Source organism: Channa argus, chromosome 10 (genome assembly GCF_033026475.1).
Source record: "Channa argus isolate prfri chromosome 10, Channa argus male v1.0, whole genome shotgun sequence".
In the NCBI taxonomy this organism is placed as follows: domain Eukaryota; kingdom Metazoa; phylum Chordata; class Actinopteri; order Anabantiformes; family Channidae; genus Channa; species Channa argus.
This window is the reverse complement of record NC_090206.1, coordinates 10,953,810-10,980,199: the sequence shown is the minus strand read 5'-3', so window position 1 is coordinate 10,980,199 and position 26,390 is coordinate 10,953,810. Positions and strand designations below refer to the sequence as shown.

Sequence of the window (26,390 nt, the reverse complement as noted above, 5' to 3'; positions counted from 1 at the left end):
TCTTCTTTGACTGGCTGGGTATGGTAATGCTCACACCCCTACCTGTTGGCTAGCAGAGAAAGACTCCCTTCATTCAGACCTGTGTGACACACTGTCACATACTTTCAACTGAGCTGCGTGGACCTGACACTGCTGCTGCTGATAGCAGGTAGGCGTTTGAGTTATTTAGAGTACGATTTAGTAAATTGTCTACATATTTTCTGTGTCCGGAGCTTCAGTAATCGGCAGCTTTAAGAACAAAGTGTAAAAGTGTTTGTTACAAGTATCAGCTGGTATTTGTATGTGTTTACTCTCATTTTTCTGGGTGTTTCTTTGGCATGATTGCTTGTCGGTACAGTTGTCTATCCTGCTCCTCGCCTTAAATGCTGTTGCTCTCCATTAATCATTTATCTTGTGTGGACTGGTGTGTTTAACCCAGGATAAATATGCTTTCTGAGCCCTGGTTGTATTTGCTCTCTCACCAATATTCAGAACACTATCCTTGAGATACTGTGGCTACGGAGGGAAGTTACAGCCCTAGGAAGGCTACGAGTTATATTTGCATTTTGAATTTGGCAGTACTCCACATTTTGCATAAGCTGTATTCTTTGTCTACTCTCAGATAAGAGAAATCTCATCAGTATTTCATTAGTATTTTCTTTGTCTTAAGTTCCTGATGAAGTGGGTTTGCCTTGGAGCAGTTACTTTTTATCAACTAGTTTAGAAAGGTTTGAAGGAAACAATAATTTGTCAGTCATATAAAACATTTTGTGCAAGCATGTTTTGTATCCAAACACAAAGGTCCCCATACACATACAAACATATGTTTGTGTGTGTCCATTCATATTTAGGAAATAGCAGTATTTTTTGGAAAGTTGTAGAACAGGATGATCCACATGTCTTAATAATGAGACTGAGGAATGTTTCATATGTTCCTCATAGGGAGGGAAAATGGCTTGGGAAACGACATTTTGAAAATGATTGTGTCATAATCATTTGCAGTTTGCTGTTAACATCACACAATTCACTTTAGTGTGACCTCCGTTAAATGTAGTGCCTATATGTTTCTCAGGTGTCTCGTGAAGAAAACAGAACAAAGAAAGGAGCGAAGCATCTAGAACAAGCATGTCAAACGGTGAGCACACTGACTGATCTGATCTGAATGTGAGATGACAGGTTTCCTTTTCTAAACATAGAAGGTGTTTCTCTGTGCTGAGCTGTTGGCTGCTGTCATTCACTCTCACAGACACGGTTCAATTGTTGTTATGATGAAACCTACAATATGTCGGTACAATATCTCAACTTGGACTTGCTTGTGTCTCAGTGAAGGACAGAGATGCCGTGTTTCGTACCACCAAAGTGCGGACCAAAGTGAAGGGAGATGCCAGCTGGTTGAAACGCAACAATGAGCCTGAGGCTGAAGCAGGCGAGGAAAAACCCTGGTAAACAGCATGTTTACATAAGGTTGGAAGCATGGATTCATTACTGAGTTACCTAAACGAGCAAAACCAACTTCCCGTGTGTCCAAACAGGCTCGCAGAAGTAAGAGCTGGCCGTTTGAATGGAGCCCCTGTTGAGACCAGTCCAGTGTCTACACCAACACAGCCCACTCCGACACCCACCAAATCTGACCCTGAAAGGTATAAACGTGTTTCTAATGTCATACAGTTCTCTACTGAGCAATTAGAAACCTCCCGCAGAACATGATCGTGCTGATAACGAGTCTCTGTTTTGAACTTAGAACACCAACATCAGGATACCTGATCAGGTGAGACTAATGAAATTATGAACAACTCAGCCTGGTTCCATTGTATATGAGTACAAAAAAGAGTTAACGTTCACTTTCTGACTCAGAGAGTTAGACTTCCCATCAGAGACTAGAAACTTGATTCAAGGGCAGGAATCTGAGAAGCACAGAAGAATGACTATAGATGGTCAAAAAGATTATTTACTCACTTATTTTATTTTTCATTCAGAGGGGTTTTTACTAAACTAGACGACAAACCCGCTTCCCCCTCAACCTCAAACAGCTTTAGGTAAGACTATGTCTAACTGCTTGCCAGTCACGCTTTTTGATGATCTCATTCCCGACCTTGTAAGTCGCTTTGGGTAAATGCATCTGCCAAATGACTAAATATAAATTTAAATCAAAATTAACCTCTTTGATTCTCACATTAACACGGCCATTTTTCTTTTTCTTTTTTAGTGGAACAAATTTCAGAAAACCTTCAGAGAGCTACAAGAAAATGTGAGTGATCACACAGATCAGATTCCCTGTTGTCTGCTGACAGCTGAGTTGGAATTAATTTTCACGAGGCGTATGCTTGCACTTCTGTTTATTAGAGCCCCTCACACTAGGAGGTCCACTTCAGAGAACCTGGAGGCCCAGCTTAGCATTGAGGAGCAGGAGAAACGGTAAGACTCTTCCCACACAAAGGGCAGAATCCTATTTGAAGTCACACACTATAGAGATGCCATTAACATTCTAATGATTAATTTCACAGGACAGAGGCAGCCAACACTGTTCTGAAGAAATCTGCAGTCAGGCAACAGTCTTATGTGCTTTCTGCTGCTAAGAAATATGAGTACGTATGTTAACCTCTTAATGCAATTGTGAACCCTGAGCCTGTTTCTGGAGCTCTTAAATCATAGAGTAAGTTAATGACATATTAAAACTGACTCACTGCAAATTGAGAATTAGTGCTTTTGACTCATATGTGAATTTAAGTGTTAAAAATGTGTGTAGGTATTTATGAAAGCTGTATCTTGACAAACCTCAGGTCTAAAGAAACTGAGAACCCACCATTCAACAGGGGCTCATCCTTTGTGGCTAAAAGGTAAATGATCTGAACCTAAAGGAAAATACAAAAAACCTCTAATTGACAGTGCATTGATGTGTGTGTGCATTCATGTGCTTGGCCCCAATTGAACAGGGTGGAGATTATTGATGATGATGAGACTCCTGCCAGCACACTGCCTCCCCCTCCTCCCGTCCCCATCACAGCTGTTGCCTCTGTGCCCGAGCCGACTTCAGCTGTCCCAAAACCATCTGTTCCAGTGTCCCCTGCCCCGACTTCAGCTGTCCCAAAACCATCTGTCCCAGTGTCCCCTGCCCCGACTTCAGCTGTCCCAAAACCAGCTGTTCCAGTGTCCCCTGCCCCGACTTCAGCTGTCCCAAAACCAGCTGTCCCAGTGTCCCCTGCCCCGACTTCAGCTGTCCCAAAACCAGCTGTTCCAGTGTCCCCTGCCCCGACTTCAGCTGTCCCAAAACCATCTGTCCCAGTGTCCCCTGCCCCGACTTCAGCTGTCCCAAAACGAGCTGTTCCAGTGTCCCCTGCCCCGACTTCAGCTGTCCCAAAACCATCTGTTCCAGTGTCCCCTGCCCCGACTTCAGCTGTCCCACAACCATCTGTTCCAGTGTCCCCTGCCCCGACTTCAGCTGTCCCAAAACCATCTGTCCCAGTGTCCCCTGCCCCGACTTCAGCTGTCCCAAAACCAGCTGTTCCAGTGTCCCCTGCCCCGACTTCAGCTGTCCCAAAACCATCTGTCCCAGTGTCCCCTGCCCCGACTTCAGCTGTCCCAAAACCAGCTGTTCCAGTGTCCCCTGCCCCGACTTCAGCTGTCCCAAAACCATCTGTTCCAGTGTCCCCTGCCCCAACTTCAGCTGTCCCACAACCATCTGTTCCAGTGTCCCCTGCCCCGACTTCATCTGTCCCAAAGCCATCTGTTCCAGTGCCCCCTGCCCCGACTTCAGCTGTCCCACAACCATCTGTTCCAGTGTCCCCTGCCCCGACTTCATCTGTCCCAAAACCATCTGTTCCAGTGTCCCCTGCCCCAACTTCAGCTGTCCCAAAACCTTCTGTTGCAGTGTCCCCTGCTCCGACATCAGTTGTCCCAAAACCATCTGTTCCAGTTTCCACTGCTCCCACTTCAACTGACCCCAAACCATTAGTTGCAGTGTCCCCTGCTCCGACATCAGCTGTCCCAAAACCATCAGTTGCAGTGTCCCCTGCTCCAACTTCAACTGACCCCAAACCATCTGTTCCAGTGTCCCCTGCTCCGACACCAGCTGTCCCAAAACCATCTGTTCCAGTTTCCACTGCTCCCACTTCAACCGACCCCAAACCATCAGTTGCAGTGTCCCCTGCTCCGACATCAGCTGACCCCAAACCATCTGTTCCAGTTTCCACTGCTCCCACTTCAACTGACTCCAAAACATCAGTTGCAGTGTCCCCTCCTCCGACATCAGCTGTCCCAAAACCATCTGTTCCAGTTTCCCCAGCTCCAACTTCAACTGACCCCAAACCATCTGTTCCAGTGTCCACTGCTCCCACTTCAACTGACCCCAAACCATCAGTTGTAGTGTCCCCTCCTCTGACATTAGCTGTCCCAAAACCATCTGTTCCAGTGTCCACTGCTCCCACTTCAACTGACCCCAAACAATCAGTTGCAGTGTCCCCTGCTCCGACATCAGCTGTCCCAAAACCATCTGTTCCAGTGTCCACTGTTCCCACTTCAACTGACCCCAAACCATCAGTTGCAGTGTCCCCTGCTCCAACATCAACTGACCCCAAACCATCTGTTCCAGTTTCCACTGCTCCAACTTCAACTGACCCCAAACCATCTGTTCCAGTGTCCACTGCTCCCACTTCAACTGACCCCAAACAATCAGTTGCAGTTTCCCCTGCTCCGACATCAGCTGTCCCAAAACCATCTGTTCCAGTGTCCACTGTTCCCACTTCAACTGACCCCAAACCATCAGTTGCAGTGTCCCCTCCTCCGACATTAGCTGTCCCAAAACCATCTGTTCCAGTTTCCACTGCTCCGACATCAGCTGTCCCAAAACCATCTGTTCCAGTGTCCACTGCTCCCATTTCAACTGACCCCAAACAATCAGTTGCAGTGTCCCCTCCTCCGACATCAGCTGTCCCAAAACCATCTGTTCCAGTTCCCTCTGCTCCAACTTCAACTGACCCCAAACCATCTGGTTCAGTGTCCACTGCTCCCACTTCAACTGACCCCAAACAATCAGTTGCAGTTTCCCCTGTTCTGACATCAGCTGTCCCAAAACCATCCTTTCCAGTGTCCACTGTTCCCACTTCAACTGACCCCAAACCATCAGTTGCAGTGTCCCCTGCTCCGATATCAGCTGACCCCAAACCATCTGTTCCAGTTTCCACTGCTCCCACTTCAACTGACCCCAAACCATCAGTTGCAGTGTCCCCTCCTCCGACATCGGCTGTCCCAAAACCATCTGTTCCAGTTTCCACTGCTCCAACTTCAACTGATCCCAAACCATCTGTTCCAGTGTCCACTGCTCCCGCTTCAACTGACCCCAAACAATCAGTTGCAGTGTCCCCTGTTCCGACATCAGCTGTCCCAAAACCATCTGTTCCAGTGTCCACTGCTCCCACTTCAACTGACCCCAAACAATCAGTTGCAGTGTCCCCTGCTCCGACATCAGCTGACCCCAAACCATCTGTTCCAGTTTCCACTGCTCCAACTTCAACTGACCCCAAACCATCTGTTCCAGTGTCCACTGCTCCCACTTCAACTGACCCCAAACAATCAGTTGCAGTGTCCCCTGCTCCGACATCAGCTGTCCCAAAACCCTCTGTTCCAGTTTTCACTGCTCCAACTTTAACTGACCCCAAACCATCTGCTCCAATGTCCTCTGCCCCAAATTCAGCTGTCCCCAAAGCATCTGTTCCAGTGTCCACTGCCACGACTTCAACTGACTCCAAATCAGCTGCTCCAGTGTCCACTGCCCCCACTTCAACTGACCCCAAACCATCTGTTGCAGTGTCCCCTGTCCTGACTTCAGCTGAGCCCAAACCATCTGTACCAGTGTCCACTGCCCCGACTTCAACTGACCCCAAACCATCTGTTCCAGTGTCCACTGCTCCGACTTCAACTGACCCCAAACCATCTGTTGCAGTGTCTCCTGCCCTGACGTCTACTGACCCAAAATCAGCTGCCCCAGTATCCACTGCCCCCTCTTCAGCTGTCCCAAAACCATCTGTTACAGTGTCTTCTACCCCAACTTCACCTGTCCCAAAACCATCTGTTCCAATGTCCTCTGCACTGACTTCAACTGACCCCAAATCATCTGTTCCAATGTCCCCTGCCCTGACTTCAACTAATCCAAAATCAGCTGCTCTGGCGTCCCCTGACCCCACTTCAACTGACCCCAAACCATCTGTTCCAATGTCCTGTATCTCGACTTCAGCTGTCCCAAAATCAGCTCTTTCATTGTCTGATATAATTGCAAACAGAGTAAAAGAAACAGAAAAGGAATCTAAACTGCCTTCAAAGCCAAGGTAAGATTTCTACTAACCTTAATTTAACTGAGCATTATTAAATGCAATGTTATACTTATACCAAATATTTCAGAGGAAAATATTTTACCTTTTTCTCAAATACCTTTATTTCTCAACTTTTTATTGATTTTGATTAAGATTAAGTTAACATGATTATGTCATGGATTGTTATAGATCAAATTAGCACAAATTAAACTGCTGCTTACACATGTAATGTGATAACTGCATTAAGTACAGTACAACATCATACATTTTGCTTTTAATGTTTGATTTTTCTTCAAAAATATTTTAAATATCATAAGGTAAGTTTTAAATGTCTATTTATTTTGTGTATTTCCATTGTGTATTTCCATTGTGTATTCTCTGATTCTTTGCACGTGTGATTGAAAATAACCATAGAATGCCATTTGTTTGTTCTTCATCTGTTTCGGCAGCTCCACTGTTGACACGCTCACCACCTTGTCCGACACGCTCATTTCATTTGACACAAGCTCACCCAGGTACTGGAAAAAGAAAAACAGAAAAAAAGCAGTAGCAAATGTAAAATGAGATTATCAAGGCACAAGCATATTAGGACCTTCATCCGGTCGATAGCAGCATTTTGATAATGACAGTTGATTTCTGCATCAGCTTTAAGGTTGATAACCAAGTGCTGACAAAGGAAAAAGGAGACTCAGCGGAGGACGGGTATAAAAACCAACAACATACTCATTCATGTCATAGCAGGTTTGGCAGGAAAACAGATAGAGGCTAACTGCCACTGTGTTGATTTAATAGGAATCACAAAATATGCCACAGATCTAGTTTGGGTGCCTAAATCTACCTATAAAAGAGGGCGTCCCACATAAGATTTAATATAATGGGGCATTTAGAAACATATGATGACATATAGAGATGGTGTGTATGTGCCAAAAAAGTGGAGTAATTTATTTTCTTATTATTTGCAGTGTTGTAAAGAAGCCAGTGCTCCCCAACTATGAGCCGAAAATAGACGACCTGCTGGACCTCAATGACAGGTGTATTTAAAAATACATTTTTGCTGATGATTCTTGCAATGAAGCAGGTCTCACATTTTAAATTCTCAAAATATCACCCACAAGGTGGCAGTATTGGACTTCAAATGCGCTCCCTTTTCTCTACCTTAGCTTGCATATTCTTGCTCTGAAATCTCCTTTAATTCCTAAATCCCCATTTGTTCATCACCTTCTCTACTTCCTCTTCCTCATCTCTTTCAGCCTCAGCAGTACAAAGAAGTCAGCAGAGCCTGCTCCCCTCAGCCCAGGACGCTGGAGTGAGGAACTGCTTAGTGGAGAAGACAGGTAAAGGACAGGGTCTTTTCCGCCCAAGCCTTTAACACAGTTATTCAAAGAATTATCCTTTCATCGGTGGAAAATCAATAGTTCCCTTGTCAGTAGCAAGCTGATGCTTTACCTTTACTTACCTTGTCCAAGTTGGATAGACAGTTTAAACAGTTTCAGGGGAGCCTGTGCACAAACTCTACACTGCATTTGACTTAGTGATGTCTTAGTCTCCTAGCTAATGATACCATTGCAATCAACACACAGGCATCTGGGTGAAAAAGACACTGACATGTAATGGCCTTTGCTCCCCCTCCCTCCCTCCCTCCCTCCTTGTCTATCATTAATTCTTATCACTACAGATGAAGGGGTTGAGAACCCCAGTTCCCTCAGGTGTCAGGGTTTTAATAAACCCCATCCGCCTCAAGTTTGATCTGTAAATCAGGGCTCTTCTCCTTCCAGCATTCTATTTTAACCCCTGCTCTGTCAGGTAGAAACAAAGTCGCAGATTCCTGAAGCAATCTGAGTAATACTTTGAAACAGAAAGCCATGTCTTATCTGCCTGGAAATAGAAGAGAATGTTCTGCACTGATTAGTATTGCCGGCTTTGTTTTGTCTCTACCGGCCTCACCACACAGCAAAAGGAGGGAAAGCAGACAGACAAGACAGCCAAAGAAACACAAAGGTAGAAGGAGATGACAAGCTGCTCTTAAACAATTATCTATGTCGAGCTGTGCAGAGCTAAGAAATGCATTCTATTCAGATATGCCTTGTAATGAATTATAAAAACTATCCCTGCAACTATGTTGCATCTGTCTGCCCACCAGCCACACAGACAAAGTCCCTCGAACCACCAAAACTGTGATCATTACTGACAAAAGGTATAGGAACACACACAGACCACATCTGTTCCATATTTAGAGGGTTTGCACGCTCATTAAATAGTTAACTGAATCTCAAGCTTTTCTAATGGACTGGCCTTGTAAATAGTGTATGAGAAAAGCCACACTTACCTTTACTTGACCTTTTTTCTCTTTTCATCCTGCCACTCACCTGTACCACCCTCCCTACTTTTCTGTCTGGCCTCTGTGCAGGGAAGAGGTCAGTACAGATCCCTGTAGGAGCTCAAATGTGATAACTACCGTTACTACATCCAGGGAGTTTATTTATTATCATTTCAAATTGTTTGTATTAAAGATTATGTAGTATACCTATATATATGTTTTAATGTAGTTTACCCAACTGACACTGAATAAAAAAACCAAATCTTATTTACTTAATTCAATTCAATTCAATTTTATTTATATAGGGGCAATTGACAACAAAGTCATCTCAGGGCACTTTACAGAATAAAGTCAAGATTATAAAGATGTATAGAGAGAACCCAACAATTTCCCCTGGAGCAAGCCATAGGCAACAGTGGAGAGGAAAAACTCCCTTTAATGGAAGAAACCTCCAGAACCAGGCTCAGGGTGGACGGGCATCTGCCTTGACCGGTTGGGGTGAGTGGAAAGTGAGGAGAGAAAAGAACAGCGCAACAAAAAGCAACAACAAAACATCGGGCAGGTTGGTAGGACCAGTAGCTGCACGCTGGAAGACTCACAGCTTTAAAGCCATGGGCCCCTCCAGAAAGGGACAGAGAGAGGGGGACAGAGAAAGACAACTAAGACAAAGACAACTAAGGGAGAAAACACACAGAGTTAATGACATACAATACAATGACATTTGTGGGGTGAGCGGAGAGAGGGTCAAGAGGAGGAAAGGAGCTCAGTGCTTTGGGGGGTGGGTCCCCCAGCAGTCTAAGCCTATAGCAGCATAACTATAATAAACTATATGCTTTATTAAAGAGGAAGGTTTTAAGCCTAGAGTTAAAAGTAGAGAGGTTGTCTGATTCCCGAATCTGAACTGGGAGCTGGTTCCACATGAGAAGAGCTTGATAGCTAAAGGCTCTGCCCCCCATTCTACCTTTGGAAATTCTGGGAACCACAAGTAGGCCTGCATTCTGAGATCGATGTGGTCTTATGGGACAATATGGTGCTATGAGGTCTTCTATATATGATGGAGCCTGAACATTCAGAGCTTTATATGTAAGAAGCAGGGTTTTAAATTTTATTCTAGATTTAATGGGAAGCCACTTGAGAGAAGCCAGTGAAGGTGAAATATGATCTCTCTTGCTAGTTCCAGTCAGCACTCTTGCTGCAGCATTTTGGATTAATTGCAGGCTCTTTGGCATCACTTTGAGACAGGATGCTCCTAATTTTGGCAATGTTCCGTAGGTGGAAGAAGGCTGTTCTAGAGATTTGTTTTATATGTGAGGTAAAGGACAAATCCTGGTCAACAATAACTCCAAGGTTCCTTGCAGTAGGTACTGGAGATTTTTGGCCCCAAATACTATGACTTCAGTTTTGTTTAGGAGTAAAAAACTGCGGGACATCCAGGCCTTTATGTCTTGTAGGCATGCTTGAAGCTTTATTAACTGATTATTTTCATCTGGTTCCATAGATAAATATAGCTGGGTATCATCAGCATAGCAGTGGAAATTTATGGAGTGCTTTCTAATAATGTTGCCTAAAGGAGACATATATAAATTAAAAAGCATTGGTCCTAACACAGAGCCTTGTGGAACTACGTTGCTTACCTTTGTGTGCATGTAGGATTCATCATTAACATGAACAAATTGAAATCTATCAGATAGATAAGATCTAACCTAGTGCAATTCCTTTAATCCCAATGTATTGAAGTTCTGTAGCTCAGAGAGATCTATGGGTAAAAAGCAGTCTAACAGGGATTGGGGCCTTATCGATGATTCTAGCACTGCTTTACGTAAAGATCTATCTGTAATATTTGGGGGAAGAAAGTCATGAAAGTCATTGCTGCTCAGAGTTAAGGGAATAGTAGGCTCAACAGAACTATGGCTCTTAGTCAGCCTGGCTACGGTGCTGAACAGAAACCGGGGGTTGTTCTTGTTTTCTTTTATTAATGATGAATAATATACTGTTCTGGCATTACAGAGAGCTTTTTTGTACTATTCTGAACTATTTTTAAAATGGGATTGAATTGTAAGATAGACTCTAATTCCCATGCAGTTTAATTTTTATAGGAAAGGTTTTATTATTGGTTAAATATCATATATTATGATCATTTTATTGAGTAATTTATTGTAATGTTTATTAATATCATATTTATATAGCTTCATGTTGGCTGAAGAAAACCTGCATTGGACAGATTTTTGCCATTCAGGAGTACAATAGTCTTTCCATTTGTCAAAGACATCCAGATTCTGATTTTGATTAAGTTTGGCCCCCGAGTTCCTCTGTGTTACTGTTTACCATTCAAACTGCATTAAATCTTTCCATTATGAGTCAATGTGATCAGAATTCCTCTGACACAAGATGGGCCATGCTGACAATTGAGAGTGAAATCAGTGTGAAATTGTTTTTCAGCTTGGTTGATCCGTTTGATCCATATCCGATAGGGACCACATCCCCTAACAGGTAATCATATTGGTTTGGAGCTGTGACTGTTTTTCAGCCAGCCAGATAGCATCTCGGCATGCATAATGCAGCAGTTTCTGATTATGAGCCACTTTTCTCTATTGCAGCTCTTCTGACCTGCTCCAGCCCCTTGCAAATACTTCTATCAACAGGTACAAGAATGATAATGCAAATTCCCTTTTTTCTCTATTGTAACCTCTGTTTGTAGCACTGATGCTATCATATTTCTACACAATATCCCAGTTTCCACAATTGCTTCATTTTTTAACGTATTGCAATCATTTTTGTTCATCATTTGAAATTTAACTAAATGACGTAAAATAGGGATACCACTTGCAAATGTTTTCTGTATTGTATTATTTATTATTTTTAAGATGTACAAGAAAAAATTTAAATAGATGGACAATTTACGTAAAACTATAGGTAAAACTGGTTCTGGTTCCACCTTTATTATTTATTTATTACTATGTTTTGATTTTAGGACTACAAACAAGACATTTGAAGACATTATCTTTGCTTGTGGAAAATTGTGATGGTCTTTTTTGCACTTTTCTGAATTTCATAGATGAAATTATTCAAATGTTTGTTGCACCCTGTTTATTGTTTTGACTAATTTCATTATCTTCTTCCTCTTTTCCTTTCGGCTGTTCCCTTTCAGGGATCGCCACAGTGAATCAATTGCCTCCATCTAACCCTGTCCTCTGCATCCTCTTCTCTCACACCAACTAACTTCATGTCCTCTCTCACTACATCCATAAATGTCCTCTTTGGTCTTCCTCTAGACCTCCATGTCCATTTTGTGCTAAAAGGCTTTTGATGTATGTCCCCTTTTAGCCAAGACGCTGAACCACAAGGCCAAGCAGAAGATCAACAGACAGTGATCACGTTTGAAAGAAAGTGAGTCATCTTTTTTTATTAAAAGGTCGGGGTGCATATTTGCTGCTTTTATTACCATAACCACCTTCCCTTTCACTATATTCAAGTAACTACGCTTTTGTAACATCTACTCATTGAGTCAGAAGACATTGCCCACTGAAGCAGATACGTCATAGATATATGCTACAAATTTTTCTCACAACTGAGGAAAACAGATCTGGCCTTTCTTTACAGTACAGTGTGAATTTTTCATCCGTCCTTGCTACAATTCCATGTCTTTGTTTGTGTTCAAGGTCCACTGAGAATGACTCCCCATGGGACAGGTGGACGTCACCCACTGTCTATTCTATTAACACCAAAAGCGAGGAGCAAGAGGAGGAAAAGAGGTATACTGTGGCTGAGCTCATTAAATGCATATTAAATTACCCATTTCTTCTATTTTCACACAATGCGATTATAGCACCTCAAAACTCAGCGGATGTCAACCATTTAATTGAAAGCAAACTAAATACAAGTTCCTCACAGCTTAGTCTCAGAATAATCAATTTCTTCCTATATTGTTATTTTTATTTTAAGACTATTACTTTTTAGCTGTACGGCCAGAATTTATAATGCAGGAATGTCCTCTGTTTTGTAGCCGTGAGGATACACAGACGGTCACTATCTTCACCACTATCAAGTTGGGGATATTTAAAAAAAAATTTCCAAACTTTTAGGATTAAAATGATTTGAAAGCATGAAAGGAATGTGGGTAATGTTACCAATTGCAATGCATTGGAGGAGGGCTCAGGGTGAGTCTCTGCTAGAAGAAAAAATAGACTGAACCTAGTCAATAAATCCTGACCTCTCTAGAGCTGCGAGTCAGAAAGATCAACATCATACACTTCTAAAAACCACAGAATTGTTGTTCACTGGATAGCATCCAGCATATTGACTGCTACTGTGTTTGGTGAAAGTCTAATACTGCATTCTTTGCTTTCCAGGGAGAGACACATTAAGCCAGAGTCCGCTATGGATCGGTAGGTTTATGATCTTGTTAATGTCAGATGCAGCATAATGCAAGAATGCTTTCTCCCGAGTCTTATTTTTTACTATTTGGTCTGTTGATTTTCTTACTTTTGTAAAGGCAGCGCTCTCTTAACTGCATCTTTTTGTCTTTTATGACAGAAAAAAAATTGGAAGCATGGAAGCAAAATTTACCTGAGCAGGATGAATGTTTGATTTAATGAAATGTATTTGAAATTTAACACATACCATGATATTTAGGTGATCTGTGCTTGTTTTACACTTTGACCTATTAGATCTGTCAGATCTGCATTAGTTTTTACGTTTGTAACACAATCTAGTTATACTGTGGGTGAGAAAATCAGGCCAAACCCTTTGGGAATGTAGCTGTATCCCCTTAATATTCCACTTGGGATCTTAAGTTACTTGCAACTCCTGTGTGACGCCTGGTTAGACAGTCTCCTGTCTCAACACTGTAACTTGAGTTAAATTACAAGATCTACTCTGCCATTGTCTTTCAATTTGCCCTCATTTCCTTCCCTATAATTATCTGTCTCCAGATGTCAGATTAATGATGTGTATTAGAAATGTCCTTTTGTCAAATCACAGGCCGTTAAACAGCATGCCATTAACAAGCAATGGCAGAATATGATTATCTCCCGAGTTACATTTGACAGATGTGGAGTTCTTCTGAATAACCCACTACACTGCTGTCGTTAGTGAGTGAAAGATGAGAGTAACAGTGTTGCACTTTATCTCCAGTTATGAAACCTATTCCAGGACAGTGACAGAAGAAGAGCGGCGTGTCCCGACACCAGAACCTGAGAGCAAAAAGTGGGCGATTTAACCAACTAAACATAAAAATGACTTTTATTCATTTCATCTATGCATCTGAACTCACTCTGTCCATCACCTGTCTCTACTCAAGGGCATTTGTGTTTGTGAAGGAGTATGTCAGTGCAACAGAGCTGGCCTTGCACAATGCCAGAGATGTAGTCGATAGGTAAGACATTATATATAGCAGTGGTTCCCAGATCTGGTCCTAAAGGGACCCCTCCCCTGCATGTTTTCCAAATATCCACTTAGTAAATTACCCACAGCTGACTACCTGGATCAAGTTCAGTCAATCACAAGATGGAAATTACCAATCTAGTTTGTCATCTACCCACCAACCCTAAGCTAAAATGGTATCTTCCAAATTCTGATTGACTGAACACACCTGATCTAAGTAATATGCAGAGGATAATTCAGGGACAGCTGCAAAACATTCATGGCAGATGTCCCTAAGGACCAGGAATGGAAATCCCTGATATTCACAAATAACGATATTGATTAAAAAAATAATAGCTGAATAAACATAACTCTAATGATGATTTACTTATTTCTCTTCTAAAGAGGGTCTGATTATTTGACGTCAAGTTCCACCAGCTACTCCTACAGCAGTCCCTCTACTTACTCCAGGTAAAATCACAATAATCACAAACTATAAACCTGTATTAAACCTGCTATAGAAAGCTTATTTTTTTTAAGCTGCTTTCTTTATTTACACATCAACTGACATCTCATCTTTAAACTTAATTTGTTATTCACCCTTTGAAAATTAGTTCCCTTTTATATTTCAACAACACAATTTTCTCAGTAAATAATGCCTGTATTTATTCTCAATTCCATAGTGGGTCAGACTACATGACACCAAGGTCCACCAGCTACTCCTACAGCAGTCCCTCTACTTACTCCAGGTAATAACCAGAGTCATCTCTTACTCTCAACTGCTCCAGTCTTGTTTATCAAATGACACCTGAACTACTTTTACCAATTACATATATTTACACACTCACATTTTTTTTTTGTTAATTACACTTTAAGTTCAGTATTTGTTTTTTTGCAGCCACCTCAGCTACTTTCAGTATTTGTTTGACACTCCCTCTTCATCTTCAAATATTTTAAATAATTCAACCGTACAATTTCCCACAGTAAATATTGATTTGATTCCATAGTGGATTAAATTATTTGATATCAAGCTCTGTTGGTTCCTCCTTCAATTTGCCCTTCACTTACTCCTAGGAACAGCACAATTTCTTAAACCAGTTTTAATAGCAGCCATAAGCATGAGCTCCTTCTCTCACAGACCGTACTCTCAGTTCTGATGAAACTAAATATGTGTAAGCTGTAAGGCAGAAATTCTGCCAGGCCTGCTCATTAAGAGGTTAAGGAGGGACATCAAAGGATTTTTACACTTAATAAAATCCCTCACACTGGACAGAAAATGTCACAGATCTGTGGGCGCCCAAAAGCTAAATGAGTTGCCATACTAAATTGTCTCAATTGTTGTGTATCCCCCAGTGTCTCAATGTCATTCATGTGTACATACTGTGGAGAGGAGGTTGGCAATGATGCCAAGATCACCATTGAGCACCTCAACATCAACTGCCACCCTGAGTGCTTCAAGGTAATTAATGTATCTCAGGCACACTTCTGCTTGATACATCATGTGACATTTATTGGTCTAGAGATTGTTGGATATTTTACCTTGAGTAAAATGAAATGGAAAATACCAAACTTTTGTTCACCTTTGGAATATAGAATTATAGAGTTTAAAATATTGGTGTTTTTGGACAAGCAGACTGTACATTAAAATTATCTGATGTACAACGTAGCTTAGAATAAGAACTGTAAATAAATAGAAACTCTTCGTATATGAAAATTTGACCAAACGCCAGCTCTAAAGTTATTATTGCTTAGCTTTCTGGCTGTGGGTTGCAGCCTACCAATTTTTATTTTCTTTCTGTAACTTCATTGAGTCCTAAATCAGAGACATGACATCACGTTGTCAGGAGTACCCTGAGAAGAGGCGGTGTATGAAAACATGGAACCTCAAATTCATAATTAACTAAATTGTAAAATAGGAACATAAAATACAACTCATACATCCATTCCGTCATTATTAAGACGGTTTTGATAAACAACAATGCAAAATCAAGCATCTTAGGAAGACAGGCAATAAGAATATTGCCCAAAATACGAGACTACTCTTTTAAAATGTAATGCAACTTAATTTCAAATAGAAATTGTGTTGAGCTGTTGCATGTTGTCAGTCCATACATCTAAGGTTGAACTGGTCAATTTTATTTCCAAAGCTACAGTAGTTTTCTATGGAGAAAACTACTGTAGCTTTGTATTACCGATCCAAAATATAAAAACACTGCTGTCCTTTGTGATTTCTCATAATTGTTCTAAACTTTTTTTCAGTGTCAAGTATGCAGTAGGCCTATGGGAGACTTTCTACACAGTATGTATCTACATAAAGGGAAAGTTCACTGTGAGCACTGCTACTCCAATGCCTTAGACTGATTATGGAAGCTCTTCAGCGGCCTCTTATCCTCATTCCTTTCCTTTTATGTCCATTTGCATATAAAGTGAAAACTAGTCTTTCACTATGTTTGAACATTTTGGTTTGAACTTAATAATGCTGTGGTTTAGGCTGATCAAAGAGACTGTTATACTGAATAGTTGTATTATTTGATGTTGATTCTTACATTGGGTGGAATTTTTAATTCTCTTAAAGATGTTTTAAAATGTTTTTTGTTTTATTTTCCTGGTGGTGAAAGCTGTATCTGCCTAAGTAGTCTATGAAGGAACTGTCTGTACAGAATGATTTGCTATAGAACTCAGACTCATAGAGGCAAGTGGGTTACAATAATATAATTTAGCAACAGAAGTTATGCATGAAAATGTATGTTACAAAATGTTTATTTGTGTTTTCATGATATAAAAAGCATGTTTGCATTTAAGATGGTTTGTTAACAAAATAAAATGATTTATATGATTCTGCTATAGATACGTGACACAAAACTAGTATACACACAACTGTTCTGTCATCTTCTCTAGTTATGTTTTAGAAAAGCATGTTTTAAAAAAACTATTGCACATAAAGATGATTAACATCATGTATAAGGAAACAGATCCTCAATATAAAACATCTACCTCAGAAATTCATTAGATGAACTGTTCCTGAACTGCTTCATAAAGGCAGTGGTTTTGTAGTGGCAGTTGTGCTTACCTTTACATTTGCCTTTCCCCACTAGTTGGTGAAATAACATTAGCCTTGCATAGTTACTTGACAGAGTCGTGTAGATAAATGTAACTTTATCTATTAGCCGTCAGCTACATGCGGACAATAAAAACGATAACACAGTTCATTGGCCGCTGTCCTGATGGTCTTCACACACAGTTAGCCAGCGCTCCCTTGGTACAGAGGACCAGTGTTTGGCTCTGCCCCAGCCCTATGAGAATCGGTTTCCTGTGTGAATTTGCCTCTCTGGAATATTTGCACTGCATGAAGTTAATGTTAACAATATAAAGCATAGAGGGTAGCACCATCAGTTATAGTAATAAAATGACTTGGAAAAATATTAGCATATAGCAACTCTAAAACATGTTTTTCCCATTACTTAATTTGGGATAAAATACAAAAGAATCATGTCCACTGAATACAAAATCCGAGACGGTTACAGTACAGTTAAAATGCTCATAAAGGTAAAGGACTTTTGACTTAGTGCAAAACTATGAGAAATATCTGCTTCACTCCCTCCCTTAAACAGAGGTGATGCATAACATGGGACACCACTTTAATCCTGGACTTGCGCCACCTACTGTTTGTTTTAAGACCAGTGTCAGTGTTTTCCTCTGGATCTGCTCATAGCTATGTTTTGGATGTGTTTCCACAGCAGTGAAGGGTCTGACTCGTTATGTTTAATCAGGGACTCCAGCCCCTCTGCTTGGTCGAGGCTCTGCCAATAATCCTGAGGCCATATTTGCAACCATCTGCGGACAGATATACATACAGATTAGGCTCATCACGGTTGATATTTTAATTAGGCAGTTAAAACCGACTGGTTTTTCTCCCCCTGGGACATTATTACTCACATTAAGGTACACAAAGTAAAAGGATTTCACACCTGGCACAGTGAATAATTTAAGAGAAACTCACCTATCATCTGGAGGTATATCTTGGATGTCTCCGTATCCTGGGCTGGGCAGAGGACATCCCATGTGGGAGTTATTGGCCAGTTTAGGCTGAGGGGGTTGGTTTTTCTTAGGGGCTTTCCTGTATGCTCTTTCTGCAGCTAATCGGGCATTTTCCTGGTCACACACGTAACATTCAAAACCATTCAGGTAATTAGGTTTACTCATGTCATTAACCCCCCACTCACGAGTCTCTAGAGCCTTCAGCAAGCGAGTGTTAGTAATGTGGCTGGGTTTCTTGAACTCTAAATATTTTGCATATTCATCATCATTCTCATCAAGATGTTTGAGGAAGTCAGCAAGAGCTTTTGGTGAGGGGAAGTCATTTATTATGATTGCAGAGTGGTTGTTGGGCATCCAGTCTGCCACCACAGACGAGCCTTGATAGACTGGCACACAGCCTTGATGAAAAGGCCGCCACAGCTTCTCTGTCATGTAATCTGGACAAAGGCCATTTTCGAGTGCCAGGTGGAATTTGTAGCGTGCAACAAAATTCATGAATCCTGGTTCCTCTCCGGTAGCAGTTGCTGTGTCCTCAAGATGTTCAGGTAAAGGTTTGTTGTTCAAGCATTTGCCGTAAGAGTCCACCTACAGTGAGAAAATGTAAACATTAGAAAGGAGAAAGAGCCAGGAGATTACCGATATCAGAATACCACACTTAATTTGTCTACTTTTTAAAATTTTTTTTTTTATAAAACTTTGATTAGATATTTTTAATTAGACCCAAAGTTCTATGCCCTGAAAGGACCAACAACCTATTGAGGGTTTTATAGGGTTGCACAAGTGAAAAAATGGAAGCCTAAGATAGAGATCGTAAATGCATGTAGCCAGGTGGTAACTATGTTAAAGTGAATTCACCATACTAAGACATTATACACCAAGCAGAGAGGTGTCCTGAGTGTGAATATATCAGTAGAAAGATGCTGAGATTGGAGCTGCCGGGCAGGAGGTGTAGAGGAAGACCAAGGAGGAGAGGAGATTTATGGATGTAGTGAGAGAGGACATGAAGTTAGTTGGTGTGAGAGAAGAGGATGCAGAGGACAGGGTTAGATGGAGGCACATGATTCTCTTTGGTAACCCCTGAAAGGGAACAGACGAAAGCAAAAGAAGAAGAGGTGACCTGACATTTGGGCAGACCAAGAACAGAGGTCAAACAGGACAATACAAAACGTCTTATCTGGAGTCATGTCAACTGGACTTGTTTTTTCTTAGTCTAATTTGGACTAAGATAAAGGATTTAACATACAGAGAACCACGGCTGGATGGCTGATGACCTTCACTGACTAGTCTTTTTTGAGGAAAGTTCTCTTTCAGTAGTCAGAGGTTGAGATTAACAGGAATTATATACTCCTAAGTCACATTATGCCACCAGTGTGACTGACAATTCTGAATGGGACATTTAATTGCTTTGACAGCAGCCCTGTAACTTATATAGTTGTGGCAGCATCTTATTTTTTATAATTGGAAAATGAACCCCCCCCTCCAAAAACATACAAATTTGTTAAAAATCAAGCACTAAACTGGAAACAGCTAAACTAATTTACCATGCATCTTTGTAAAAATGGCCTTGTAAAGGCTATCTCTGTACTGTACCTCAATGTACTTCATGAGCTCCTTAACATATCTGTCCCTGTCTGATGGCACATCGCAGTGTGACTGCATGTATAGCACAGGAGCCAGACCCTCCTTCCTCAGACGGTTTTTCTCCTCCAGGGATACAGCTACAGACTCCACCAAGTAGTCCAGAGAGGGCAACCACTGAAGGGTCAGAGGATAGTCTGATTCCCTGCGAAAGGTGGCAGTGTAGTTGAACAGCCGGATTCCCGGTGCATGGGACAGGAGGAAGTTATTCATGGGTGACTCTTCATGGAACAGTGCCCAGGTCTGGTGGTGCAGTCGAGGGAGTGGTGCCTCATATGCCCTGAAGTCTGTCCCATAAAAGATTATGGATGCTGTCCGCTTGTACAGTTGGACCTTTCAAGATCAAACTCAAGTTTACTGGCAGAACAACTTAAATGGATAATTATTATTAATATGCACATGCATCTTGCTTATGTCTAAGCCAAGAGTTTCTGTAAACAAAGAAGCTTTACAAGGCTAAATATCTCTGGTACCTTGCGGTTGCTTGTGACCAGACAGGACATGGTACAGTCAATGCGTTCAGTGTCACCAGGAAAATGTGGGAACAGTCCTGAGCTCCACCAGAGGAGAATGGGGAGCTCCTTGTTACTGCGGCGGTCACTGTTGCCAGGTCCTCTGTATGAACCAATAGAAGCAAACTCCATCTCTGCTAGAGCACTCTGGGGCTGAAAGGCTCCTCGGTCCACTGCATCCAAAACCTCCAGGGGACCTTGATCATCTGGAAAGGAGGCGAAAGAGACCCAGACCCAGCACAGGACAGCTAACAGTCCAAGACACACACAGGGCAGCAGCCTGGCCCTACCTGCCATCTCCAAGGTTCAAAAGAACAGAAAAGACATTTCAAAGGCAGACACTTAACTTAGTATATAATAACAAATCAAAAGGTTAAGGTTAATTTAATGTATCGGCTTTGGTGCCTACACATTAAATAGGAATGTAGTAAACAGATGCCATCTTCGTTTAACAAACACTTGACTCTTACTAATCTTTACAATTCATTAAACCGCGTCTGTGCTGACGGAACAAACGTAGATATCGACACATTTACACAGTTTCCTACCATTATCACATGAATGTGCGTTTATGTTAGTAAATTATATATGATTATTCTCCGGAACGATTGGCTTCGAGGAATAGCAGTAACGTGATGCTGCAAGCTGAGAGACAACGGTGCAGACGGGAGTAAACACAGCTGGATTTTTCTTCTACGCTTCGGTCTTTTTCTTCTTTGTTGGTTAACAAAGAAATCTCGCGTCACTGCACATCACCATCTACAGGTGGAGAGTGGAAATAGCTCTATTAAACATTTAACATACGATTAGATCCTATTTAAATGTATATTATACAGTGGTGCAAAGCATCAAAGTACTTACATACAATTATACTTATATGTACGTTACTTAAGTAAATTTAATTGTGGCTACTTTAACTTTTACTCCACTACATCTAAGAGCAAATTATGACTTTTACCCCACTAAATTTTTATTCAAATTTGCATTACACATTACAATCACATAACACTTGGGTAGGACTTAACACATCTCACAATAAACTACTTTTTAAAAATCAAAACGAATCACCAGCGACACAGGAATAGTTTCAATAAACCAGGTGCAGGCAGGTTTAGTATCAGTTCCTCCTTCCATAGTCTTATTTAAAAAGACTTATTTGCCATATTAGAAAGAGAACAAAGAGGAGAAGAGGTAAGTGGTGTTGAGCAGGAAGTAATAAAGATTAGTAAGTGTCAAGTGAGGAGGACGTTAAAGAGATGCAATAACAGATGCAATATTTGCTTTGTACAAATTTGTACAAAAGTACAGAAAAGATCATAGGGAGTTGCATTGTGTCTTTGTAGATTTAGAGAAAGCGTATAACAGGGCGCTGAGAGAGTAGCTGTGGTATTGTTCATATTAGATGTTTTGGAGATTATGTCAGACAGGACAGATTGAGGTGGTTTGGACATCGTAATATATGCATGTAGGCTGTGTAGTCTACATAAAACAAGATGCTAAGTTGCTTACAGAAATGGAAAGGTCATCACAACTACATTTACTACTTGTCTGTTGTTTTACAAATACAAAATGTAGTATTTTCTTCTCTAATGTTGTGGAAAATAAGTCATAGAACAATAAGTCAGAGAACAGTAACAGTTTAAATGAAGTATTTTCACCTTAAAACGTGTTCAGGTATATGTTGGAACTGCAGCAAACAAGAGTAAATTGTTTTATTTTATTATTTTAACAATATTTATTATTTTAACAATTGTGTCATGGTTACCCAGAGTCAAGAGTAATATCTTTCTAATGCTTGTTTGAATCGAATTATAATTTCAGCTGATGGTGGACAACTAATATCTTGATTAAAAATATGTTATTTGCAAATGCAAGAAGTCACTTGTATCAGTTAAACTGAATTTGGTAGAATAAACAGAAAAGACCGAGAAACAGTAGTAGAATATTTACGTTTTTCAGAGTAGAAGACTCAACAACACTCATCATTTTGAGAGGTGAGGTAACTTTGCGGACTCTAGGACCGCGGCCAATCTGGGCACGCACGTCACGACACTCAATCTCGGATGTAAGGGAGCAGGGTAGAGAACACAAAATCAAGTATTAGGATCAGGGTGAGTGAAAATATATGTCTATTGTCCTTAAATTAGATGCATTTAAATATATATACATTACCCTGTTGTATCATTTGTTTTTTTGTTTTTTTTGCCTATTTCTTTAGAGTCGCTTGTACACTGAGGCCAACAGTTAGCTTAACCAGGATAGAATGTCAACAAGCCGTCAGAATAGCCGGCTAGCTTGCTAAGTCGCTACATCAGTTAAACTGATTGTTTTATTAAAGTTTCTTTAGAAGTATTTGACATATTTCGCTTCTGATTTCTCTTTAAAGATACAGTCAACGCAGCAGCTTTACTACAGTTTTATTTGCCAGTCAGTTCGCATCAAGCTGTCGGTTTGTGGTCTGCGCATGTGCAGTGGTCCTTTATACATAGTCCGCTTGTGATCCCGACTCGCCCCGGTTGTTGTGGCGTAGTACTCAGACATGACATGACAGGCTTTGGTAATGATAAAAGTCATAGAACAAATGCTGTCTTTAGGTTTTAGGGAAGTGTTTGTGTCGCACACCACAACTGACACGTCGGTGAAGCCAGGCATAGCGTATTTGCAGACTGTCATAAGTCACTGTCACTGTGTCGTGTAGTAAACAACAAAGCTGTAGCCGTCCAGCCCAGAGCCTCATACTTCAGCCGGAGACCTTTGGTAGACATTTTGCTCATTCACCCCTGTCATTGTGTTTCTTAAATAAGTCAACATTACACATGTCTTATTGTTTTTCACTTGTTGTCACAATGGTTCTATTGAGGTTGAATACAGATACTACTACAACAGCAGTCTTTAAGCTTGGCAGGCTGCCCTAAAAACTGCTTTGACTGCAGATTTTTCAAATCTTTTATTTGCCGTTACCCAAAAGTAATTTTTGATTGTCTAGAAAGAATACATTTTTGTTATTGTTTTTCTTTCTAGGTTAAATTGACCCTTGATTTTCACCTGGTGTGGAGGCCTGTAATCCATTGAGGAGGCCCTGCTGGGTGGCAGGAAGCATAATGAGTGGTAAGAGCCTACTGCTGAAAGTGATCCTGCTGGGGGATGGTGGGGTGGGCAAGTCCTCCTTGATGAACCGCTATGTCACAGATCGCTTCGACTCCCAGTCCTTTCATACGATAGGTGTGGAATTTCTCAACCGGGACCTAGAGGTGGATGGGCGCCTGGTCACTCTTCAGATCTGGGACACAGCAGGGCAGGAGCGCTTTAAGTCCCTGCGCACACCCTTCTACCGAGGCGCAGACTGCTGCCTGCTCACATTTGCTGTAAATGACGTGCAGAGCTTCCAAAACCTCGGCTGCTGGAAGAAGGAGTTCATGTACTACTCGGATGTCAAAGACCCTGAGCGGTTTCCTTTTGTTGTGCTAGGCAATAAGATAGACATGGAGCAGAGGGCGGTGGGGGAGGATGAAGCACGAGCCTGGTGTGAAGAGAACGGCTGCTGTCCTTATTTTGAAACCAGCGCTAAGGATGACACTAACGTCACAGCTGCATTTGAAGCAGCCGTCAGAGAGGTTCTGGCTGCTGAGGACCAGATTGACCATGCACTACTAAGTAGTACTATTGATCTCCATGGCAACCGCAAAATCGCTCGCACATCTTGTTGCTGATTGGTCAGGGTGTGAATCCACCTTGTCTTAATCTCTTTGGCTGAAACTTGCCAGAGGCAGTTTTGAGAGCCAATTATATAGTATATTGTTTATGGTACACGTACTATAGGTACAAGATACTGAGTACAGTGTCCCCTTAATAGGGGATGGTTGATAAGGGATTGGTTCTTAGGAAGGCAGCATTAAGGATTCAGGTGGTGTCTATCATTGAAAAAATGTCTCTAACCAAGGTACAGGCACACTAACAGGCACATTCTCTGTAGTCTGTCTGCTTTAGCGTAGTGTTATACAGAAACATTTTACCCAGCTTCATCTTTGTTATCCTATGCAGGAGTATTATCAGTGGCCGCTTTTAAACTAATTAAAATCTCAATTAATACAGCCCTTCCTTGAAGGCCACACTTATCCCTTTTGCATTGCAACATACAGTTGGTCTTGTAACGGTTTAACTCTGTCCAAAACGTGATGTGTTTTACACTGACAACACAATGAGCAGCAGTCGCTAGAGAGCTATGATGTGTTTTCAGTGTCTTTAGGTGACGGTGTTCCCAATCTATGCAGGTATTAGTATTGAGAAAAGCTGCTCAAAAGGAAGATTTGTTTTCAGGTGAAGGGTTTTACGGGAGCTACCGTAGTAGCTCTGATTGTATGCACTGGGTACGAGCTATTGTGGTGCTTTTATTTGACTATTCTGCCTACTGAGTCGCCAGAGGTGTATTAAGCAGGCATTGTCTGATCAATTTTATTTTATTTAAATTTTAGGGTACGGGCCTATTTCGCTAAGTTCAGCGTTTCTCAGAAATAATACTACTGTTGTTGATAAACGGCTGTTTACATTTCCATCATTAGTTATTTTTCACTGAGATTCTTGCCTGGTATTTACATTTGACTTTAGTGTTTGATCAGGGGCTAATTAAAGTCTGTGGTTCTGATGTGTAGATAAGATTAAAATTAACATTGTTTTCCTAATCATAGCATGTTTGTAATCCTGCCTTGATGATTTCGGGTGGGCCTTAACATTCCAGTTCTTTAGCTTTGAATATCTTTGAGCTCTTGCTATCAGTCAGGTCATTTTAGTTCTCAGCTAAATGTGAAATATTCTGAGGATAACGATATTACGAGGATAATGTTATTACAACTAAAGTGTACATTGTACATCACTTCTCACGTCCATTCATGTAGTATTAAGTGAAATATACAACTGTGTATTCTGAGAATGTTTCCCTCTGTTTATCTGGATGGTACGTTACTTTTATTTCAGTGTTTTTACACAGCTGTTTTCTTGCCACAGATACATTTGACCGTCGTCACCATGGATTTTACTCCTGTTGGCCAGGGGTCAGTGTTTTTTGTGTGTGTGTTGTTTAAAAATAATATACCTGATATTCAGTTCTTCAAACTGACTTTAACATGGTTTATATTTCGATTGCTGCTTGAATCGTTTTTTATATAGCATCTGCTCAAACAACTAAACCTGTTGCATAAATGAGATAAAATGTTTTCATTCTCTGACTACGCAAAGTTGCTCTGGTTCTCATTATGTTGGTTCTGTTATGTTGGTGGTCTTTCATGCTGAGATCACATTCTTAGCCTTTCAAATTAAAAATTGCATCATATTTCAATATGCATGCAGACTAATGGTGAGCGTTACAAAAGCTTCACTGTGAAAGTGAACCAAATCCAATCAGGTACTGTCATATATGCTTATTACACGGTTCTTTGGTTTAATGTAGGCTTATAATAAATACATATCTTGTCTGTATGATTGCTGTTACAACATTTATGAGGTGGGTTTGAGCATTGGTACTCAAAGTGTATGAAAAAAAACTGCATTAACTGTGAAGTAAGTAGGGCATTTTAACAAGCTGTTAGCCTACACTAATTCAAAGCAAAAAATGAGGGCTCTTAGTGTATCACATGTCAGTTATAATTAAACATAATACTTTGTCTCCTTACTGTACCATTTTATGTTTTACCCTATACATATCATGTAGCCTATCAAAGTGTTTACCTAAAAGCTGACATACCTGAAAATCAGTGGGTACTTAACAAGCTGGTAGCAAAAACTTAAAATGATGTTCCTCTCATGATGATGTCTTATACCACTGCAACCCAGTCTAATTTATTTTTTTTTATGTCACTTTAATATTTATGAATGTAAAATCTAATCTCTTTGGGCTTATGTAAATTGCAAAGGGCATTCATTTTATAATGTACAAAATGACAGTGAACGTCTGTTACACTCTCAGTGCTCATCCCTTGGGTATAATTTAAACTGGAAGTGAAAGTTAGACTGTTCATCATGATTATGTGTTGATCTAATGGACTTCCCCTACTCCTGTTTTTGCACTACAGAGGATAAAACTGGTTGTGCCAACATGCTGGAACACTCTTCAGTGCTTGGCTACAAATAAAACATGCGACATACAAAATGGAGTCACTATCTTGTGTGTGGTTTTGGTACCTTGAAAATTCATGAAAGTATGTGGCTTTAAAAATGACTTAACGTTTGCAAACAAAAGTTATTTTT

General features: G+C 40.9%; 3 protein-coding genes across 8 annotated transcripts; 2 read left to right on the top strand and 1 right to left on the bottom strand.

The window, feature by feature from the left end:
- Nucleotides 1-16,798, top strand: znf185 (zinc finger protein 185 with LIM domain). Of its 4 annotated transcripts, XM_067517554.1 has the most exons (26): nucleotides 1-148; nucleotides 1,052-1,114; nucleotides 1,304-1,421; nucleotides 1,512-1,619; nucleotides 1,721-1,747; nucleotides 1,956-2,015; nucleotides 2,186-2,227; nucleotides 2,323-2,394; nucleotides 2,484-2,564; nucleotides 2,760-2,816; nucleotides 2,913-6,299; nucleotides 6,734-6,799; nucleotides 6,930-6,986; nucleotides 7,247-7,315; nucleotides 7,535-7,618; nucleotides 11,041-11,091; nucleotides 11,199-11,243; nucleotides 11,926-11,988; nucleotides 12,261-12,353; nucleotides 12,951-12,986; nucleotides 13,735-13,806; nucleotides 13,901-13,975; nucleotides 14,368-14,433; nucleotides 14,646-14,711; nucleotides 15,316-15,421; nucleotides 16,222-16,798. In XM_067517554.1, the coding sequence occupies exons 2-26, from the start codon at nucleotides 1,105-1,107 to the stop codon at nucleotides 16,321-16,323; spliced, it is 5,013 nt and encodes a 1,670-aa protein (XP_067373655.1). In that variant the 5' UTR covers nucleotides 1-148; nucleotides 1,052-1,104; the 3' UTR covers nucleotides 16,324-16,798. The 4 variants fall into 4 exon arrangements, with proteins under 4 accessions (XP_067373655.1, XP_067373657.1, XP_067373658.1 ...); XM_067517556.1 differs by lacking the exon at nucleotides 1,956-2,015; XM_067517555.1 differs by lacking the exon at nucleotides 6,930-6,986 and having other exon boundaries at nucleotides 2-148.
- fut11 (fucosyltransferase 11 (alpha (1,3) fucosyltransferase)) lies at nucleotides 16,660-22,151 on the bottom strand. Of its 2 annotated transcripts, none has more exons than XM_067517560.1 (5): nucleotides 22,101-22,151; nucleotides 20,112-20,447; nucleotides 19,591-19,971; nucleotides 17,963-18,585; nucleotides 16,660-17,796 (listed from the first exon to the last, which is right to left on the bottom strand). In XM_067517560.1, exons 1-5 carry the CDS (start codon nucleotides 22,134-22,136, stop codon nucleotides 17,646-17,648), a joined length of 1,527 nt encoding a protein of 508 aa, XP_067373661.1. In that variant the 5' UTR covers nucleotides 22,137-22,151; the 3' UTR covers nucleotides 16,660-17,645. The 2 variants fall into 2 exon arrangements, with proteins under 2 accessions (XP_067373661.1, XP_067373662.1); XM_067517561.1 differs by lacking the exon at nucleotides 22,101-22,151 and adding an exon at nucleotides 20,699-20,867.
- rab9b (RAB9B, member RAS oncogene family) lies at nucleotides 22,148-26,296 on the top strand. Of its 2 annotated transcripts, none has more exons than XM_067517563.1 (2): nucleotides 22,148-22,261; nucleotides 23,172-26,296. In XM_067517563.1, the coding sequence occupies exon 2, from the start codon at nucleotides 23,252-23,254 to the stop codon at nucleotides 23,858-23,860; it is 609 nt and encodes a 202-aa protein (XP_067373664.1). In that variant the 5' UTR covers nucleotides 22,148-22,261; nucleotides 23,172-23,251; the 3' UTR covers nucleotides 23,861-26,296. The 2 variants fall into 2 exon arrangements, with proteins under 2 accessions (XP_067373664.1, XP_067373665.1); XM_067517564.1 differs by lacking the exon at nucleotides 22,148-22,261 and adding an exon at nucleotides 22,315-22,907.
- Nucleotides 26,297-26,390: the final 94 nt, after the last annotated feature.

Bases quoted from the DNA above. Each gene is read 5' to 3' on its own strand.
- znf185 (XM_067517554.1), top strand. The intron at 1,620-1,720 runs GTATAAACGTGT...TTTTGAACTTAG, and splicing joins ACCAAATCTGACCCTGAAAG to AACACCAACATCAGGATACC. The intron at 11,244-11,925 runs GTACAAGAATGA...GTCCCCTTTTAG, and splicing joins GCAAATACTTCTATCAACAG to CCAAGACGCTGAACCACAAG.
- fut11 (XM_067517560.1), bottom strand. From the start codon at position 22,136: ATGATGAGTGTTGTTGAGTCTTCTACTCTGAAAAAC. The intron at 20,448-22,100 runs GTAAATATTCTA...TGAACCTTGGAG, and splicing joins AGTCTTCTACTCTGAAAAAC to ATGGCAGGTAGGGCCAGGCT. The intron at 19,972-20,111 runs GTACCAGAGATA...TGATCTTGAAAG, and splicing joins TGGTCACAAGCAACCGCAAG to GTCCAACTGTACAAGCGGAC.
- rab9b (XM_067517563.1), top strand. From the start codon at position 23,252: ATGAGTGGTAAGAGCCTACTGCTGAAAGTGATCCTGCTGGGGGATGGT.